Source organism: Colias eurytheme, chromosome 5 (genome assembly GCF_061535395.1).
Source record: "Colias eurytheme isolate Ceu_HAF_F1 chromosome 5, ilColEury1 Martin Lab GWU primary, whole genome shotgun sequence".
Taxonomy (NCBI): domain Eukaryota; kingdom Metazoa; phylum Arthropoda; class Insecta; order Lepidoptera; family Pieridae; genus Colias; species Colias eurytheme.
In genome coordinates this window covers 5,791,236-5,808,064 of record NC_142984.1, presented here as the reverse complement: position 1 = coordinate 5,808,064, position 16,829 = coordinate 5,791,236, and the positions used below count along the sequence as shown (strand labels likewise).

General features: G+C 31.7%; 2 protein-coding genes and 1 long non-coding RNA gene across 3 annotated transcripts; 2 read left to right on the top strand and 1 right to left on the bottom strand.

Moving 5' to 3' along the window:
• The first annotated feature begins 4,040 nt into the window (after positions 1–4,040).
• On the top strand, positions 4,041–5,577 carry LOC149908464 (uncharacterized). Its single transcript, XM_090101931.1, has 2 exons — positions 4,041–4,229; positions 4,313–5,577. Exon 2 carries the CDS (start codon positions 4,325–4,327, stop codon positions 5,360–5,362), a length of 1,038 nt encoding a protein of 345 aa, XP_089958057.1. The 5' UTR covers positions 4,041–4,229; positions 4,313–4,324; the 3' UTR covers positions 5,363–5,577.
• A 1,953-nt stretch (positions 5,578–7,530) lies between these two features.
• EloA (transcription elongation factor elongin A) lies at positions 7,531–14,239 on the bottom strand. The gene is made up of 10 exons (XM_090101929.1): positions 14,057–14,239; positions 13,520–13,718; positions 13,117–13,280; positions 11,745–12,909; positions 11,481–11,581; positions 11,100–11,272; positions 10,876–10,964; positions 10,283–10,482; positions 9,507–9,656; positions 7,531–9,237 (listed from the first exon to the last, which is right to left on the bottom strand). The coding sequence occupies exons 1-10, from the start codon at positions 14,126–14,128 to the stop codon at positions 9,046–9,048; spliced, it is 2,505 nt and encodes an 834-aa protein (XP_089958055.1). The 5' UTR covers positions 14,129–14,239; the 3' UTR covers positions 7,531–9,045.
• A 1,114-nt stretch (positions 14,240–15,353) lies between these two features.
• On the top strand, positions 15,354–16,575 carry LOC149908462 (uncharacterized). The gene is made up of 2 exons (XR_016456750.1): positions 15,354–15,681; positions 16,315–16,575. It is a non-coding gene; the product is annotated as an uncharacterized LOC149908462 (long non-coding RNA).
• Positions 16,576–16,829: the final 254 nt, after the last annotated feature.

Genomic DNA, 16,829 nt, shown 5'->3' with positions numbered 1-16,829 from the left:
CGTTCTGCGTTTCGCGCCATTTTTCATAGACTAACAGCACAGACGTGACACTATCGATGAGTCTGTTAAAAAAATGTAACTGGATTTTTTTAACTATGTATATATACTAGGAAAGATTACCATGGTGTAGTACCTAAATATTTATACTTTTACCCGACTACGCAAAGTAAAACGGTAGGTTATATTAAGTAATATTTATTTATTTACCTATTTTTATTTATTAAAAAAAGGTTAATCAACAGTTGTTCCAATAGGATTTATAAATTATTATGCACAACAATTACAAATAAACACAACATTCACAGAAACTAATACAGTAAAAGTTCCTTAATCGCGCTTCCTTTATTCGTGTTTTCACTATTCGGATTAAAAAAATGCGACCCAATTTCTATATTCACGACTAAAAATTTTTTTTATTCGCGGATTTAATAAGTACATACATAATAATATAATTATTCCAATAGGTAAGGTTGGGTCGCCTAAGATCGGACGCATATGCCGAAAATTTTATACGTACTGTATTTTTTATTTTATTTCTCATGATTCGATGTCGTTTTTCTGTTGCGGTCAACTGTAAATTGATGACAAGAAAATATTGTTTAACCCCTAATTTTTTGGTTTGCGTAGATGCTATCTATCTAAGCAAATTTAGAGCCTAAAAAGCAGACTTTTTTCGACTTACCATAGTGAAGAAAATAACAGTTCGGCCGAAGATCGGACTATGTAGTATCTTCACTTCTATGCGTTTAATAATAATGTTAACATTAGGAAAACATCCGGACTTACGTCCATACATTGAGCATCAATGATTGAGTCAGGAAATTCCTCAAAAAATTTGACAAAGAAGTTTTTTTTTTATTGCGTTTTTTTAGTCCGGTCTTCCCTCCTCATCCTAATTAAGTTTCTCAAACTTTTATCCTCCGTGTTCTAGGACTAAATAATGAAAATGTACCTAAGGTCTGATAGTCATAGCGTCATTGGATAGTTAAATATATTAAAAGTTAATAATTATTGCGCATTATTGCATAAGGCGCAGTCAAGAGCTAAACTTCGGTCCGATCTTCGGCATTGGGAGGGAAGATCGGATCTTGGGTTGTGAACGTCCTAGGCGTAATCAAAGTATACAGATGGAAAGAGGATTCGCTAATTCTGCCCCAAAATAATTAATTACATTATTTCAATGAAAGTACTCTCCACAATGAGCCATCAAAATTTTGTAGGTAAGATCGGATCGACGATTTTCGCCACAAAATACACCTTTTCTGCTGAATCACCTGTGTACACGTCCCGTCTGGTCGCTGGCCGGCCGCAGAGTGAAGAGAGGGGCAGAACAAAATGGCGGATCTAGTAGTGTTGGTAGCAGTAGAGAATATTGCCTAGTTTGCGAGTTATTCCATGCATCCGATCTTATGTCACATCCGATCTTAGGCGACCCAACCTTATCTTACCCAATATCCTTGTCAAATGGAATAATAAGAAAGTAAAATAGATCTTATTACAAGTTTGCCTAAAGTACATAATATTATGTTGTTAAATGATATCGCCGAGGCCTTTGACACAAGCCGCCTTTGTCGCAAGCCACCTCTGCGGCGATTGATGTTTTTGAGAATGTAAATAAACAGAATGGAAGCAACCTTATAACTCAATAAATAAAGTATATTTTTAAATGTAGTTCCGTTTATAGTAAAAGCCGCTTTGCGTATTTATTGTTTCGTCTTTCACATTCATTACAAAAATTGTGATCGAGTAAGGGGGCGTCCATAAATTACGTGAGGTGTTTTTTAAAATTTTCTGCACCTCCCTCCCCCCCTGGTGAGATGTCGTGAGAATTTATTCAACCCCCATCCTCGAATCTCACGTGAGATTTTTCAAAATGTGAGTTTCTTATACGTAAACGCCATCAACATTGAATCATCGTATCCATTTAATTAGGGCTATTATAAACCAATACTCCAAAATTCGATTACATCATGAAGCAAAAACTGATAAAACTATTGATTACTACACAAAACGACAAAAGCTTACTAAATTGATATTATTTAAAGGAAATTAAAATACATAGTTTAATATAAAATCCTCGTTTTATTAATTCCCTAGTATCAGTACCACCAGATAGTACCGAGTAAACAGATTGCACAATGTGTCGCATCTGCACGCATTGCTTAATCTTTGAACTTGAAGCCACGCCTCGCTCGTTCCACACGTTTTTGTTTGGAATAACCCCTCTAGTAGTACATACTATCTCGATGTTTTTAACAAACATTTTATTAGAAAAAAAAACAATAAGGAAAATATTTTAATACCAGCTTTCCGCTCGCGGCAGCGCGGCTTCACCTGCTTTCTCTAAAAGCTTATAAATCATATACTAAAACCTTCTTCTTGAATCACTATCTAATAAAAAAAACTGCATCAAAATCCGTTGTGTAGTTATAAAGATCTAAACATACCTACATAGTACATATAGGTAAACCAGAATCTGATGGCAATTAGGGAAATCAAAATTTTGAGTGTGCAACCCTAGGGAAAATGGACTGAACGATCTTGATACTGCTTATTTTTTAGTTTGTTCTCAATATCATTAGTCACATTACATAAGTGGACAATACTCTACTTAATTAATAATGAGATATCCACTTAATATTATGTGGGTACATACTTACATGACGTATAATACATATATTACTTTTATACAGGTAATACATATTATTATTTACACATACCTATATTTGTATGTTCATTATCATTATTCCATGTAAAAATATCGATGTTATTTCGATAGAAAACTAGACTGCTTATAATTTTTTATAAAATAAAATAAAAATAAAATAAAACTATGTTTATTTTCGTAAGTATAAACAGATACACACATTATAAAATTGACTTGGACAGCTTGGACTTGACGAATAGCCGTATTGGAAACTCCTGTAATAAGTTTTCATAAAATTATATTCCAATCAACAAACAATATTATAGTTACCTACATATAATATTTTTTAATTGAAAGTATCAAAGCGGGTAAGTCCAATTTACCAATAAAATCTTCTAAATTGAAAATTGCGATGTGTTTGACCCTTCTTCATCATATATTTTTTTATACACATTATAAACAACACCTCTTGCTTGTGATCACAGCGGCTTTTTCGACATTTTCGAAGATTTTTTAGACAAAATCCTAAAATTTATTTATCAACTGCAAAAAAGACAAATAATTTGACAACCAATTTGACAGTTGTCAAATAAGTTGCCACATGAAAATCTTTTATTTCTTAAATATAAATATGCCATCAGATTCTGGTAGACCTATACATCTCATATAAACGCGGGAATCGATTTTGCAGAATTACATTTAAAATTTTTATCTACTATCATTTTGGCTGGTTCACACTTTGATTAGTGCGAGTGCAGGTGTGTAGTGCGAGTAGTGTCCAATTCAACTGCGAGTGCAGGTGATTAGTGCGAGTGCAGGACAATGTTGAAATTCGCGACGCTACACACTACGCTAAACACTAAACACTCCTGTCCAGACGTGTTTAGGCAGGCACACTGCGAGTGAGGGGGAAGGGAGGGCGCGCGGGACGTGGCTACTCGCAGTCCACTCGCAAAAAAATAGAATACGCTTCTATTCACTTTACTACACAGCCTACTAAACACTCGCACTAAACAGTCGCTGTCCACACGTAGTACTACTCATCACCTGCACTCGTTCTATTTTTTTGCGAGTGGACTGCGAGTAGCCAAGTCCCGCGCGCCCTCCCTTCCCCCTCACTCGCAGTGTGCCTGCCTAAACACGTCTGGACAGGAGTGTTTAGTGTTTAGTGTTTAGCGTAGTGTGTAGCGTCGCGAATTTCACCATTGTCCTGCACTCGCACTAATCACCTGCACTCGCAGTTGAATTGGACACTACTCGCACTACACACCTGCACTCGCACTAATCACCTGCACTCGCACTAATCAAAGTGTGAACCAGCCATTACACGCAGTCCTGTCAGTGTCAAATTACAATTGTCAGATTTGACGTATGTCATAGGATTGTTATTCGAATTTTAGCATTTTGCCTTTTGGTAAAAAATATTGGATTTGTCAAAACAAATTTTGAATTTTGGCCAAATTTAATTTAGAAATTACAATGATTTGCAATAATTGAGTATACATACGCAAAAGATGAGCAGACAGCATTGTTCTAATTATTATGATACAAATGTTTGAAGTCAAACAAATCTTCGAATAAGGTAATTAAAATACATATCAATGTTTTGCATTCATGTAGAAGCTTTTTTATTTTTATGTGTATTATATTTTTTTGATTTTACAGTAATAAAGAAGCATGGATGAAGACAATCTTAGTAACTTAGTTCAATTGAACGATTTACCTGACGAATTGATAGTACTAATATTTAAATATCTGGCAATAGAAGAAATTCTTACTTGTGAGAATGTTTGTAAGAGGTGGAGAAAACTTGCCCGTGATCCGTGTATATGGAGACAATTTGCGTTCGTTTATTCTGGTAAGCCAGGGCAAAGTGAAGTAAGTGATAAAAATTTGGTGATCATAATAACCCATAGTGAAATTATTTACAGTTTGAAAATTCAATATGTTTATAATTATTCGGTCATAAAAGATGTAATTGAAAAATGTAATAATTTAATATCATTAGAACTGGTTATGTGTAGGATTGGCAAAAGTTTTGAAGAAGATATTAAAAAATGGCCTCATCTGAGAAAACTAAGCATGAAAAATTCAATTCAACTTTCAAGTAATGTAGACTGGATGTTTCCTTTTAACCAACTCAAAGAACTAAAGTATCTGGCTTTGTCTGACTTTGGCTTAACTCTAGCTAACTGTGACTCTCTGTTGGACTGTACCAAATTGTGCCACATATATATAGAGAAAATCAGGGATTTGGATTTAGAATTTATTAAAAAATTAATTTCATGTAAACAAGGTAAATTGGAGACATTGCACATATATGGAGGTGACTCTGTTGATGACTGCTGTCTCAATATGTTGTCTAAGTGTCCTAACCTTAAGGATTTAGCAATAATAAGATGTGAAAACCTCACAGACGAAGGTCTGATATCCTTAGTCAATTTTAAGAAAATACAACATTTGCAAATTTGGAACAATAGTAATTTTTCAGAAATGATATTGTTAAAAGTTTTAGGAAGTTCTAATTTAGTCACCTTGCAAAGTTTGAGCTTGTCAAGAATCAAAAAAATTTCACCAGTTATTGTAGATATTATATCAGAGTATTATAAGAACCTGAAGTTTTTAGCTTTGTACCAATGTCCACTCATTATAAACACAGATTATGAAAAACAACTTAAATCAAAATTTAGAAATATTGATGTTGTATTATATTGAATTATAAAATATAAGTTTTATATTTTAAGTTACAAATGTGATAGATAAAGCAGTACATAATAATATATTGTGTGGGTGTTAATGAGCACATAATAAATATTATATAGCAATTGTCAATATCCATAATTATAATTGCTTATGAAAATATGTATGATTTTATTGATGATTATATTAATGTAGAAATTAAGCCACAATTAAATATTTTTATTAAATGCTGGAATTACCAACTTTTTTTTTATAGAACAAGTTTCTGTGTATTTGTAGAACTAAAGACAAACAAAATATATTTTTATGTATTGTACCTGAATAATTGTTTAGGATAGCGATAGATTTGATAATAAATAAATATTATAAAATAAAATGACATACTTTGATTTCATAAACTAAATATAATGAATCACAAAACATTATGATAATGGCATGTTTTAAGAAAATACAATAGAAATAAAGACAGTTTATACATCATCATATACATGAGCATGACAGTAAATTGTTATTCAAATTCAAGAAATTTTTGAAACTTCTAGTTAATTAATATTTTACATATACTTACATATATAAAAAAAAAACTATTAGTTATCTACCTTTTCACTAATGTAACAACATTTTTAGCTACTGTTTTTTAATCTGACAGAACTAGTTATAACTCTCCTACATATTGTTTATTACATTTTTATTTTTTTCTTTTAAATAGATGGCATAGTTAGTACATAAAAAAAATGTAATTTTTTTCGGGCCTCCAATGGGCAATATAGCTTGTGTAACATACTATTAGTATATTATGTGTGCAAAATTAGCCTTTGAATTACTTTCCAAAATTACACCTAATATTAAAAAATAACTTTTTTTTAAATAACGGTTTTTCATCAATTAGGTACTTAATGAGGATAATTTCTGTTTCAATGTTTCATTACATTGCTATATTTTTATAAAATGTCCCTATTCACAATAGGGACATTTTATGGAGGATAGTCAAAGCTAAATGGCCAGATAGAAAAAGACCTTTCTACAAATAAATATAAAGTGAATGTTTTTAAAGTCAATAAAATATATGAATACAGTTGCATCATAATTTCTTTTGGCTGGCTAAATTTGAGTATAGCTGGTATGTCGAATTGGATATATTATTATGTGATATATTTTAATAAGAAATAAATAATAAATTCCAGATATTTATATACAGTAATATGTCTTTATTTCAATTGTTCTAAAATTACATCTAGACAAATAATTCATAAAATGATGTTTTTAGACTAAAAATATTCCAAAACATTTACAAGATACATTTAACTACTCTATAAACCCAAGTAGCCCTAAAATAAGGGAAGTCAACTAATTAAGTGCATATTTTCATATTTTATCACTTCTCTTTATTTCAAAATGATCTCAGATGGGCTTAATAAAAATAACATTTTTTTAAATATTTTACATATCCAATTTCATTGTAACCTCATATAAATTATAAATAACATACATATTCCGACTTAGGTCTTTAAAAGGAACAAAATGACTTCATAGACTTAAAATCAGGGAATAGTGAAGTGGAAAATGTATGCAGAATAACTGTTTATTTTCATTCTCAATATTTAGACCGATCATCTATTGACGACACGAATCCCATTGTGGTAAGGGTATAAATTACTTTAAAAAAGAACACACTTTTAAACATAATATTAAGACAAATCACACAAAATGAAACAAGAATAAGGGAATACAGGCTAATAAGAAATTATAATTATTATAATATATCATTCTAATTATTATGTATTTTATTCATTACTAGCTTACCGCCCGCGGCTTCGCCCGCTTTGTCTAAAACCTAATAAATTATATACTAAAACCTTCCTCTTGAATCACTCTATCTATTAAAAAAACGGCATCAAAATCTGTTGCGTAGTTTTAAAGATTTAAGCATACAAAGGGAAATAGGGACAGAGAAAGCGACTTTGTTTTATACTATGTAGTGAAGTATGAATTTCCATGAAATTTGTATAATAAAAAAAGAATTACAATTATGTAATGTAATATGTAATTAAAGAAAGCGCCTTTGAACCTTGAAACTTGGGTATAGCTGCTAATAAACCTATTAAAATAAAATTAGCATCTCATTTTTTAAAAGTTGTATAGGTACCTATTCAAAGAGGATATTGGAGATATTTTTGTATATTTAAATATGTAGGTATACAAAGAAATAATGATGAATAAGATCGGAGTATTTTCAATGTGCATAGAGATAATTGAAATTTTAGATGTGTATATTAAAATTATTATTCAATCTATATAATATATAAAACTCAAAGGTGACTGATATAGTGATCTATCAACGCACAGCCCAAATCACTGGACGTATCGGGCTGAAATTTGTCATGCAGGTAGATGTCAGGACGTAGGCATCCGCTAAGAAAGGATTTCCCGAAATTCATGCGGGAACGGGGAAAAACGGGGATGAACGTACAAAGTCGTGGGCGGAAGCTAGTATAATATAAAAATAAAAATATGTCAATTTAGAATCATTTCATTGAACACTTCAGAAAACGTATTGATTTCTGTTAATGATATTATTGTCTCAAAAAAACATACCATGATATTTTTCAGTGAGAAGTTATTTTTATATCACCCACATAATTTCATAGTTAAAATTTTCTTTGTTAAAGTACCTCTTTATGTTGTTTGGGCTTTTAGATTATTTTATAGAAATAGAAATAAACTTAACATCATACTTTTATTTCTATGGGTTCATCAAGGTTTTTAAACCTATTGTTTTACTCAGAAATAAAAGTAAGATTTAAATTTTTGTAATGACAAAGTCAATCAAACAAACACACTACTATATTACTAAAATTTTCAATTTTTGAGATGATTTTATTATAAAATCTAGGTAGACGAACTTTCTTGCAAATGCAAGAACATATATTTTCAGTTTCATTGGATTTTTCAATCTTAGAGTTTCCTATAAGGAGCTATACAAACAATTAAGTCTATCCAATTTGTGACTTGCTTAAGCTGATAGAAGTAATTCAACTAAAACTAATACAATTACCGGGGCGCAATAATAATAAGTGTATATTAAACACTAAAAAGATGTTTTTAATAATCTATTGCCTGTTACATTATATATATTTAAAACATAACCAATACAGTTTATTGGATCTTTTTTTTATCCCCGGTTATTATTTGCAATAACATAAGTGCACTGATGATATAATTACTAACAGCAAATTGGATAAACTTGAAGTGCAGCCACGCCACAGAATACATAATAGTAGCTAAACGCTACAGAACGGACACTCTCCGCCTCCCGCCAAAATTAAACTTACCTCACCCCGCACGATCGTGATTAAAATGGGCCATATTTTTCTGCAAGGACGATACGCATCGAAGATTGACAACATTAATCAAATTGACTTAAAGTAATTTTATTATTTTGGATTTGTGATTATCGTTTTTCGTAGAAAATGGCTAAGATATTGTGCTGTTTACGGATGTATTTCATCAGAAAAACGCGAATTTTTTTTACGCTAGTCACAAATGTGTCAACCATAAAGCGTTAACACACACATTTGCAGTCTCTACAGTGTGACTGTCAAAACGATAATTTTGAATGGAGTGTCCGGGGTGTGGCCACGCTACAATTACAATGAATAGATGACATGATACATACATCTAAATGTAAATTTTAGTCATCATCGTTTCCGGCCTCTCATGAACTGTAGGGCCTTTTGCATGAGGGGTGCTTTCTTGGGTTTAATGAAGGGTGATGATGCAGTGGCGACGGGGGCTGGTCTTCCCCCTTTCAGTACGTTGGGGGCTGAGGCCAGAGCGGCCACTCTAGCTGCGGGACTGGCTGTTGCTGCGAACGCTGTTCCGTGTTGGGCCTGAAATAAAATTTATGTGTTCGGTTGATCGAAAAAATCTATAAATTAGAAGTAGATTTATGAGAATTATTTTACTTAATGTAACAGGTAAAAAATTACATATTTTTGCTTACAATATAAAATACTAAGCAGTACAAATATAGTAAAAAATTAAAAATGTAAGTGATAAGCTAGATAAATTTTGTACATTTTACACAATTCAATCAAACCTTAAAACTTTGGAGTATTTTCTATTAAACTATTCACTACTAATATAACGGGTTACTTACTTGTTTCCTAGCGATATTCCTCGGTGGTTTAACAACTGTATCAACATATGCCATTTTTGTTTGCTTGATAGGCGCCTTTTTAGCTTCTTGAGCAATCTTGATATTCTCAGTAAGTGATTTCAGTTTTATCTCTTGTTCTTCTTGGCATCGCTACCATCAATGAAACAAATATGTAAGAGAAAATACTGAATAAGAAATCAGTCAGCTTCAGCCTGGTATAAGATGTAATGGTATTTGGTAGATGTATTTTTTGTTTTATATTGGCTCCAGTCTATTTATGATATATGTACATATTATATACATTTAGTTTACATGATATATTTTATATTTAAAAATGTTGGTGAAAAATTTCAATACATTATTAAAATTAGCAAAACTGATTGTTTATTTATACAATTGTGGTTATAAAAACCACATCTATTCGCTAAAAAGTTTCTAACAAATGTTTTCAACAGGATGTAAAATATTTATTATATCAAATGTTGAACATACTTATATCTACAATTTATATAGCAAATAAAACATACATATCTAGCCAGTGTGTTTATCCTATACTAGCGGTACATATTTCGAAATAAAATGTAGCCATGTTCTTTCTCAGGGTCTTCTAAAGATTATCTGTGCCAAATTTTATCAAAATCGGTCCAGTAGTTTATGCGTGAAAACCATACATACATACATACATACAAACCTTTCCTCTTTATAATATTAGTATAGATTAACACCAGTAAAAAAGTGTAATTAAATTTTAACTAAGAACATTCATAAAAACTCACCATATACATTTCCCTCCAAGTCTCCATTTCCATGCGTTTCTTGTTGCGGAAGTGTTTCCCGCAGAACCCCTGCCAGAGGTGGTCGGTGTCGTCCATCAGGTACGGGTTGTAGTGTTCCAACATGAATAGCTGCTGCGGAGACGCTCGGTCCACCACCGGCTTTAATATCTCGTATGGCACACCGCCCGTGTATTCCAGTGCTGAATATGGTTTCATTATTAAAGTGAAACTTTTATTACATCGTCTCAAACTTTTTGGTCTGTGTAGCGCATGTCGCGTGACGGTCGGCTGCCGAGTAGGTATAAAGCAGTGTTCGGAACCGTTCGAACAGTTTCACTTTTACCGTGGTTTCATAAAACCACACAACATTTATGTGTGTATTACTCGAATTAAATTTACTAATTTGAAAATATTTGAATCAATCTCAGCGATTTATACACGGAAATTATTTTTTTTTTTTATTACATTTAAATATTGGTACAAAATCTCTTATAGACATGTATCTCAAAAAGTGGCTTATTGATATGAATATCAGATTGCCAAGTAGCAAGAAAGGAAATAAAAATATTTTTAATAATACATAGTATATTTACCGTCGATATGCTCCTGAAGCACATGAACGCACATTTCATACAGTGAGGGGATTTTTCCTAATACTTTATTTCCAGAGAAAACTTTTGTTCTGAAAAAGAGAATTCGCATAATAATAAACACAAAGGCAGTGAATTTGATATATAAAATTAAAGAATAATTTTTGGGAAAAAAGACTCAATAGAAAAAATTTCAATCGGATAATCAATGAAAATATTTTTAATACCTTTGGTTCTTTGAAGACATGACTGTACTCAAGTCCATTTCTTCAAAATGTGGTAGGAATTTAGGCGGCGGTCGCGGTTTGTAATTTGGTGAAATTTCAGGTAACGCCGATATTTCAATATTAGGTAAGGGTGCAAGTTTAGCAGTTGGCGCCAGTAGATTAGCTGGGCTGAGCTGGAAATCATAAAGATGTATTAAAGACAAAAATTGAATTAAAATACTTATGTATAAAAAGTAATGCATACCTATTGCGTATTCTTTTTTTCACATAACATTTTTGTTTATTTCTCACATAATTTCTATTAAAATATGCATTATTTAACAATATTACATTTATAAATATTAATTATTCAAACATATAGCATTATTAATTTTAACTTACATCTCCATTGAAGGAACTGTTTGGTGACTGTGTCTCTTTACTTGATTTCTTTTTAGGTTTAACCGGACTGACCATGCCTAATGCCTCAGCAAAGCTCGCTCCTGAAATAAACAAATTTGAACATTAAGAATAAGAACGTATCTTGAGATGCAAAAATTTAACATAAAATCAACTCATTAAAATGTGATACAAACAAACCGATACAAACTCAATAATTCTTTTGCATTTATAATATTTTACGAATTATATTTGAAGTCTGCTTACCTGATTCACAATCAATCCCATCGTCACTATCATTACTGCTTGTGTGAGACTTTTTCTTTGGTACATCATTTGCCTTATTACTTGACTTACTAGAACTAGACTTATGCTTATCTTTCCGACTACTACTTTCACTTCTATCACTTTTAGATTTTTTGCTCACTTCTTTCGAAGTCCCATCACTTGATGAAGAATGACGTTTTTCACCCTTGCTATCTTTTTCTTTAGAGGAACTACTTTTTTCTTTACTTGAGGAACTGTGCTTCTCCTTATTTTCACTTCTTTCTTTCTTTTCGTGTTTATCTTTTATGACCTGATCTGAAGAACTTTTTTGTTTTTGTTTATCAGATCTTTCTTTCTCTTTCAGCCTTTCCTTTTCAGAACTAGAAGAGTGTTTCTCTGTTTTACTAGAGCTTTTTTCTATGTTACTCTTAATTTTTTCTGAATGGCTGCTTTTATGTTTATCAGAACTACTATGCTTCTTTGAAGACTCTTCTTTATGTCTTTTTTCCTTTTCAGATGATTTTTCTTTTTCTGCTGACCTATCTTTTTCCGATCTATGTTTACTTGATGATTTTTCTTTATCTGTTTTTTGCTTTTCTGAACTGTTATGTTTTATTGACTCCTCATGCTTTACTTTCTTTTCTTTCTCAGAATGTTTATCTTTGTGTGATGATCGGTCCTTTTCAGATGATCTATTTTCTTTATCTTTATTTTCTGAATGTTTATCTTTTCTATCCTTATACTCTCTTGAACTATCTTTATCTTTGGATTCTGATGAACTTTTATGCCTATGTGAACTATGATTTCTTTCTTTACTTGATTCTGTGAGTCTAGAATTATCACTATGCTTAGAATGTTTTTCTGTAACTTTTTTATCTCTTTCAGAAGTATTTTCAGATTTATGGTAACTGTGATTATGGCTTGAACTTTCTTTCCTTGAAGTGTGATGTTTATCTTTCTTTTCTTCTTTGACCTTGGTTGGTGTCACCTTTTCTTCTTCAGAAGACTGAGAGGCATCACTATCACTTTCACTATCAGATGAGTCATCTTCACTTTCACTTTCACTGTTTGATCTTTCCGATCTAGATTCAGGTTCTCTCTTTACTTTGTACCCGTTTTCTTTTGGCTGTGACAGTTTAGATTTCTTTACATCCGGTTCATCTTCCTGAAAATACATAAAATATAATTGAATGTAAGTTAATATAATATAGTCAATTCTATATTAGTTGCACATAATAATATAAACTTAAAATAATTCTGTATTGAATAAGAATTGATAAGTACATTTAACTTGAAAAAGTTAAATAAAACACAAATGGTTACTTACATTTTCGGACAATTATCTACAATTCCAACATACAAAGAAACTAACCTCACTACTGTGATATTTCCGTTTACTACTATGGTGATCGCCATTCATATGCCCATGTGTATTATCATTCCGTGAAGATCGATCAGATAGCTTTTTTTCTTGCTTGTTTTTTGATCTGTGGCTATCTTCAGAATCTGCATCATCATGTCCATTGTATTTTGCAGCTAAGGGAAAATGTTTATTTTTAACTATTAATCCAAAACAACTGTATTTGCTTGTCGGAAGGATTACTGTTAGTTTGTGATTGAAAAAAAATATCTAAAGTACCGGGTTATAAGCAAATTAAAGGTACAGTAAAAGTGAGGGACAAAACAACAAAACATAAAACATTTAAGCATGCATATATTTATTGATAACAAAAATCTATGAACAATACATAAATTCTAATATCAGAGACGCTCACTGTCATTATTTTGATCTCCCTCTTGGTCACTCTCTTCAGAAGCTACCATCAACTTCCATTTGTACACAAGTGCTCTTGCAGCCTGACCGACATCTCCTGGCTCTTTGCGTAGGGCATTTACTGTTCGCCCTACACCAGTCTCTTGCAAATGCTGAACTGTCACACCAAGGTGGAATAGTTTGTCTATACACTTCAAAATCTGCAACAATCAATAACAACTAACACTAATTGAATTTGTTAAAAATGCCTTTTTCACGTAGTTATTTTATCGAAAATGTTTTCTGATAATCAATATATTATTCCGCAGTTTTTTTATTATAAGAAAGGAAAAGCTTTTACCGTATTATAGAACGATATGTACAATAGACAATTGAGCATTACAATGAAACAATTTACTACGGAAATTTACGAGAATGGTAAATAATCGCCATTTTTTAAAGGTAAATATTATGGAAGATTACGAGGTTCAGGCTAAATTATGAAATTATCTCATAAAAGGAAAACTGCACTTGATTGAATGCATTAAATTACACTTACATTTTTCTCATCGTTAGGATACTTCTCAATTGCATGCTGGTAGTGTTTTATTAAATCCAGAACAGACGCCATAACACTACACTTACATTAAAAAACAATTTTTTGATTAAAAATTGAGTGCCAGCTGGTAAACGGACACCATTTTTGTCATACACATGTCTGTTGTGACGTATTCAGTACCTATCATTGTTCAGGTGTTTTTTTATATGTGCCAACCCCAGATACTATGGCTGTTTTCCAATTACAGAGCATAATGCGACTCAGTGCCGCACAATGCCGAATTATGCTGATGCTTAATTGGAACATGAAACGCACCAGCTGCGCTAAGTTCAGTGTTGAAAAAAAAAATATTCATAGAGTTAGCAATAACCTCATTAATGTGTAAATAAAGTGATATACATAATCATTTTGAAAAATATTTACGGTTATTTTAAGTAATTTGGATTTTGATTATTTCATTAACATTTTTTTCAATGTTTGTACCTTCATCCATACTTATATTTATTTTTTTAACACAATTTGAATTAACTTTGATTATTTTGAAAAAACTACAATTAAACGAAAGCTTTAAAATTTTTTCCAACAATTAATAATTACTAACGATAAATCGATTGCACGCATCAATTCACGCGCATTACTTTTTCTAGTGCTCGATTGTGCGAAGCGTTGCTGTAGTTGGAACATTCAACGTTAAGCATTATGCCGCACAATGCGCTCTAGTGCTGTAATTGGAAAACGGGGTATGTTTGCATTGCTAGAAAGTATTTTTGAATTCAATGATTAATTATTAATATTGCGATAAATTTACAAACAAAGTATTTCAACAAGTTAAGCGGTTTCAATTTCTGTATGTAATAGTAATCACCAAGAAGCTTATATAGCTAATACACTGGAGATTTTAGTATGAAGTATGAACATTAACTTGTAACAGGAAAATATGACGCTGAATGACGCCTGTATGTTTTTTATCCCTTTCACACCTTACTTGGCAAGTTGGTGTGAAAGGGATAAAAAAACATACAGGCGGCATTCAACGTCATATTTTCTTGTTACAAGTTAATTGTATAGTGCAATCTCAGGTGTATTATATATAAGCTTCTTGGTAATCACTAATCAGTGGTCTTCTTTTTAGTGAATTATTACGTATTAGCACAGACTAATAATAATAGTATTAGGTAAAGATTGTCTAATCTAAAAATGAACGCCCCTCCACTAAACTTAATTGTTTCAATGTGTGAGGACAAATAATTATTGAACCACTTTATATGTGTGCGCGCGTCGATTCTACTGCAAACTTAGATTATACACCTATAGATGTAACCACTAAAATGACCTTCCTTGAAAGAGCGAGATCGTTAATTGTCAAACCCATGCAAAGAAACAGGACAGAATATATAGTTTTTGTCTTTGTCGACATGGCCGGTTTTATTGTTTGGCAAGAACAGATTGTGACAAACAAACTTGGCGTCTTTTGGATTTTTCTGTGATTGTGTGAATTTACAGTGTTTATTGCGTATAAAAATTGGATAATACAGAATATTTAGTGTACGTGCGATGGTGGGTTGCAGTGTTTTGGGTTGTAAAAGCCGGAGTCAGCGAAAAATTGAAGGAATAACATTTCACACGTAAGTAGGCGAAATTATCATTTCTTTCGTTATTACAACGCCAGATGATCACCGATTATGATGTTTTGTGATGAATTCAGTGATGTGATGCCAAAAATATTGAGTTGTGATACGTGTTTTCACTATCTTAAAATAAAATAACGATTAACGATGAACGGTTCAGGGTTGCCATAATGGCTACTTTAATTTACCCAAATAAATCATATTTCTTTATTGTCAGTACATACATACGATTCGAGGTCTTGTTTTGTGAAGAGAAAATAAAGATTATGATTATAATTAAAGATTATGATTGTTGGGTTTGTTTATCATGGTAGGTACTCATCCTACTTATATTATAAATTCGAGGGTTTGGATGTTTGTTTGTTACTCAATCACGCAATAACGTCTGGATGGATTTCAATGATATTTTGCACATGAGTAGTTTATTACCTGGATTAACACGCGCATGACGTCGCGGGTAAAAGCTAGTAGTATAATAGTATAATATTTTTATTGAGAGGAAATTAATTCTTCTGTACGTAAACTTTAATTTTAGTTACATTTATTTAAGGGCTTTATTGTAGTTTATTTAACTTATTACTCAATAAAGATAAACTTTCGTAACATGCGAATAAAATCTTCTTTTTTCAGGTTTCCATCCAATATTGATAAAAAGAAATGGCTGGATGCCACTGGACGAGAAAATTGGCTGCCAACAAAATATTCAAAAATTTGTTCCATTCATTTTGATGATGATTCATTACTGTATAAAAATAAAATAAATTAAAAATAAATCATTCAAAGTGTTGGTAACGAGAGGACAGTAGTGACTTCCGGTTTTCTACTCTTTTTTGCCAAGCTGTACTTATTTCATTATGTATATAGTAATAAATAATAAACATGTTTATGTTATAGACTGGTTTTATTTCATCATTGAACGTGTCGTGTGTGTTTTATGTCGTGTCGGTCGATAGATGTCTATCATTGAAGTATTATTAAAGAGAGGACAACACGAACAAAATCTGTGCAACAAGCGCGGCGAAGCGGGCCGGCTAGTGAGTCATACACTTTGTAGATATTCTGCCTCTTAATACTTATTAAAAAAATATGAATAAAATTATCAATTAAAACCAATCAATGTAACAAAAAAAAAATGGTCCGAGACG

What these genes read in the sequence shown, in the direction of transcription:
- LOC149908464 (XM_090101931.1), top strand. Translation starts at nt 4,325, where the DNA reads ATGGATGAAGACAATCTTAGTAACTTAGTTCAATTGAACGATTTACCT.
- EloA (XM_090101929.1), bottom strand. Translation starts at nt 14,128, where the DNA reads ATGGCGTCTGTTCTGGATTTAATAAAACACTACCAGCATGCAATTGAG. An exon ending in GGGAGATCAAAATAATGACA is followed by an intron (nt 13,281 to 13,519) that starts GTGAGCGTCTCT and finishes ATTTTCCCTTAG; the next exon opens with CTGCAAAATACAATGGACAT. An exon ending in TGGGATTGATTGTGAATCAG is followed by an intron (nt 11,582 to 11,744) that starts GTAAGCAGACTT and finishes TGTTTATTTCAG; the next exon opens with GAGCGAGCTTTGCTGAGGCA.